The 2,873-nt window shown below is 37.6% G+C and overlaps 1 protein-coding gene across 1 annotated transcript; it reads right to left on the bottom strand.

Annotated features, from left to right (window-relative positions):
- Window positions 1-2,011: 2,011 nt before the first annotated feature.
- LOC137634197 (U1 small nuclear ribonucleoprotein 70 kDa-like) lies at window positions 2,012-2,362 on the bottom strand. Its single transcript, XM_068366471.1, has one exon. The coding sequence runs from the start codon at window positions 2,360-2,362 to the stop codon at window positions 2,012-2,014; it is 351 nt and encodes a 116-aa protein (XP_068222572.1).
- Between the last annotated feature and the right edge of the window lie 511 nt (window positions 2,363-2,873).

Raw genomic sequence — 2,873 nt, 5'->3', positions numbered from 1 at the left:
AAATACCGCCGAGGACCGTATATTTTTACGGAGAATTTCCCATTAAAAGTTAGGGAATTTTTAAGTGTCACCCTATTTACAGCCAATTACAAAATTCCCCCCCCCCCTCCAAAAAAAAATGGATACTCAAATTTTTATTTTTCCTTTATTAAAGAGCATAAATTCTGACCTTTCCTTCTATTGCCAATTACAAAAGTTACCCCCCCCCCTTCTTCCAAAAAAATGGATACACAAATTTAATTTTTCCTTTATTAAAGAGCATAAATTCTAACCTTTCCTTCTATTGCCAATTACAAAAGTTAACCCCTCCCCCCCAAAAAAAAAAAAAAAAAAATTGATACACAAATTTTAATTTTTCCTTTATTAAAGAGCATAAATTCTAACCTTTCCTTCTATTGCCAATTACAAAAGTTAACCCCTCCCCCCCAAAAAAAAAAAAAAAAATTGATACACAAATTTTAATTTTTCCTTTATTAAAGAGCATAAATTCTAACCTTTCCTTCTATTGCCAATTACAAAAGTTAACCCCTCCCCCCCCCAAAAAAAAAAAATTGATACACAAATTTTAATTTTCTCTTTATTAAAGAGCATAAATTCTAACCTTTCCTTCTATTGCCAATTACAAAAGTTAACCCCTCCCCCCCCAAAAAAAAAAAAAATTGATACACAAATTTTAATTTTCTCTTTATTAAAGAGCATAAATTCTAACCTTTCCTTCTATTGCCAATTACAAAAGTTAACCCCTCCCCCCCCAAAAAAAAAAAAAATTGATACACAAATTTTAATTTTCTCTTTATTAAAGAGCATAAATTCTAACCTTTCCTTCTATTGCCAATTACAAAAGTTAACCCCTCCCCCCCCCCAAAAAAAAAAAAATTGATACACAAATTTTAATTTTCTCTTTATTAAAGAGCATAAAATCTGACCTTTCCTTCTATTGCCAATTACAAAAGTTGCCCCCCCCCCAAAAAAAAAAAAAAAAATTGATACACAAATTTTAATTTTCTCTTTATTAAAGAGCATAAAATCTGACCTTTCCTTCTATTGCCAATTACAAAAGTTGCCCCCCCCCCAAAAAAAAAAATTGATACACAAATTTTAATTTTTCCTTTATTAAAGAGCATAAATTCTAACCTTTCCTTCTATTGCCAATTACAAAAGTTAACCCCTCCCCCCCCCAAAAAAAAAAAAAATTGATACACAAATTTTAATTTTCTCTTTATTAAAGAGCATAAAATCTGACCTTTCCTTCTATTGCCAATTACAAAAGTTGCCCCCCCCCCAAAAAAAAAAAAAGAAAAAAAAAATGGTACACAAATTTTAATTTTTTCTTTATTAAAGAGCATAAAATCTGACCTTTCCTTCTATTGCCAATTACAAAAGTTACCCCCCCCCTCCCTCCCAAAAAAATGGATACACAAATTTTAATTTTTCCTTTATTAAGAGCATAAATTCTGACCTTTCCTTTTATTGTCAATTACAAAAGTTACCCCCCCCCCCCCAAAAAAAAAGAAAAAATTGATACACAAATTTTAAATTTTTTCTTTATTAAAGAGCAGAAATTCTAACCTTTCCTTCTATTGCCAATTACAAAAGTTACCCCCCCCCCAAAAAAAATATATATATATATATATATATAAAAAAACAATAACCCGTATTCCGCTCCTCTTCAAGACCATAAAATCTTGACTGATTGACTGACAGGCATGAAATCTACGGAAGTGCAACTTTACCACCAACATGACGTCATCGGCACCATTGCATCGTATCCCATCCGTCATTGCAGCTGTCTTCACTCGCGAATTACACTAATTCATTCACGTGTCTCTCCTAGACGCACACACGCAGGCACCATCTCTTCTTCTCCCTACACTTTTCTCTCTCTTCCTCATCTTTTCCCCCTAATATTCTCCCCTTTTCTTCTTCGCCTTTATTCTTCCTCTCTTCCCTCCTCCAATCTTCTCCCCCTAATCTTCTCCCTTCTTTTTCTCTCCCCTCCTCTTCTTTTCCCCTAATCTTCTTCTCCCCTCCTCTTCTTCCTCCTCTTCTTCCTTCGCTTCCCTTCTCTTCTTCCTTCGCTGCCCTCCTCTTCTTCCTTCGTTTCCCTCCTCTTCTTCTCCCCTCTTCTTCTGCCCTCATCTTCTTCGCTTCCCTCCTCCTCTTCTCCCCTCTTCTTCTCCTCCTCCTCTTCTTCCTTCGCTGCCCTCCTCTTCTTCCTTCGTTTCCCTCCTCTTCTTCTCCCCTCTTCTTCTGCCCTCATCTTCTTCGCTTCCCTCCTCCTCTTCTCCCCTCTTCTTCTCCTCCTCCTCTTCTTCCTTCGCTTCCCTCCTCCTCTTCTCCCTTCCGCTTCTTCTGCCCTCATCTTCTTCGCCTCCTCGTCTTCCTTCGCTTCCCTCCTCCTCTTCTCCCCTACTCTTCTTCTCTTCCTCCTCTTCTTCCTTCGCTTCCCTCCTCTTCCTCTTCCCTCCTCTTCTTCTCCCTTCCTCTTCCTCTCCCCTCCTCTTCTTCTCCTCCATTTCCTTCTCCTCCTCCTCTTCTTCTCCCCTCATTGATGACCGTGTCAATAACGCCCTTGGATTCCTTCCTACCCATTCTTGTAATTATCAATGGACAGGGCGTTGATGTATCCTTCGTCGCAATTTTGACACTCGGGGTCTGTCTTTCGTGCAGCGCTCCGTGATTGACTCTGAGGTGGTTCAAGGAGCAATGCTTTAGGATTGTCAGGTCGTCGCCAGTTGGTTGATGGATGCCCATGACTTGTTTTTTTTTTTTTTTTTTTTTTTTTTTTTTTTTTTTTTTTTTTTTTTTTTTTTTCTGGCTCAAATTACGTCTTTGGTTTGGTTTGCAAGTCCTTGGTGAATGTTGTAGTTGTT

The sequence above is a fragment of the Palaemon carinicauda genome, chromosome 3 (genome assembly GCF_036898095.1).
Source record: "Palaemon carinicauda isolate YSFRI2023 chromosome 3, ASM3689809v2, whole genome shotgun sequence".
Classification (NCBI taxonomy): Eukaryota; Metazoa; Arthropoda; class Malacostraca; order Decapoda; family Palaemonidae; genus Palaemon; species Palaemon carinicauda.
The sequence above is the reverse complement of the archived record's forward strand: the minus strand, read 5'-3'. Positions and strand labels throughout refer to the sequence as shown.

Excerpts from the sequence above, each read along its gene's own strand:
- LOC137634197 (XM_068366471.1), bottom strand. The coding sequence starts at position 2,362 with ATGAGGGCAGAAGAAGCGGAAGGGAGAAGAGGAGGAGGGAAGCGAAGG.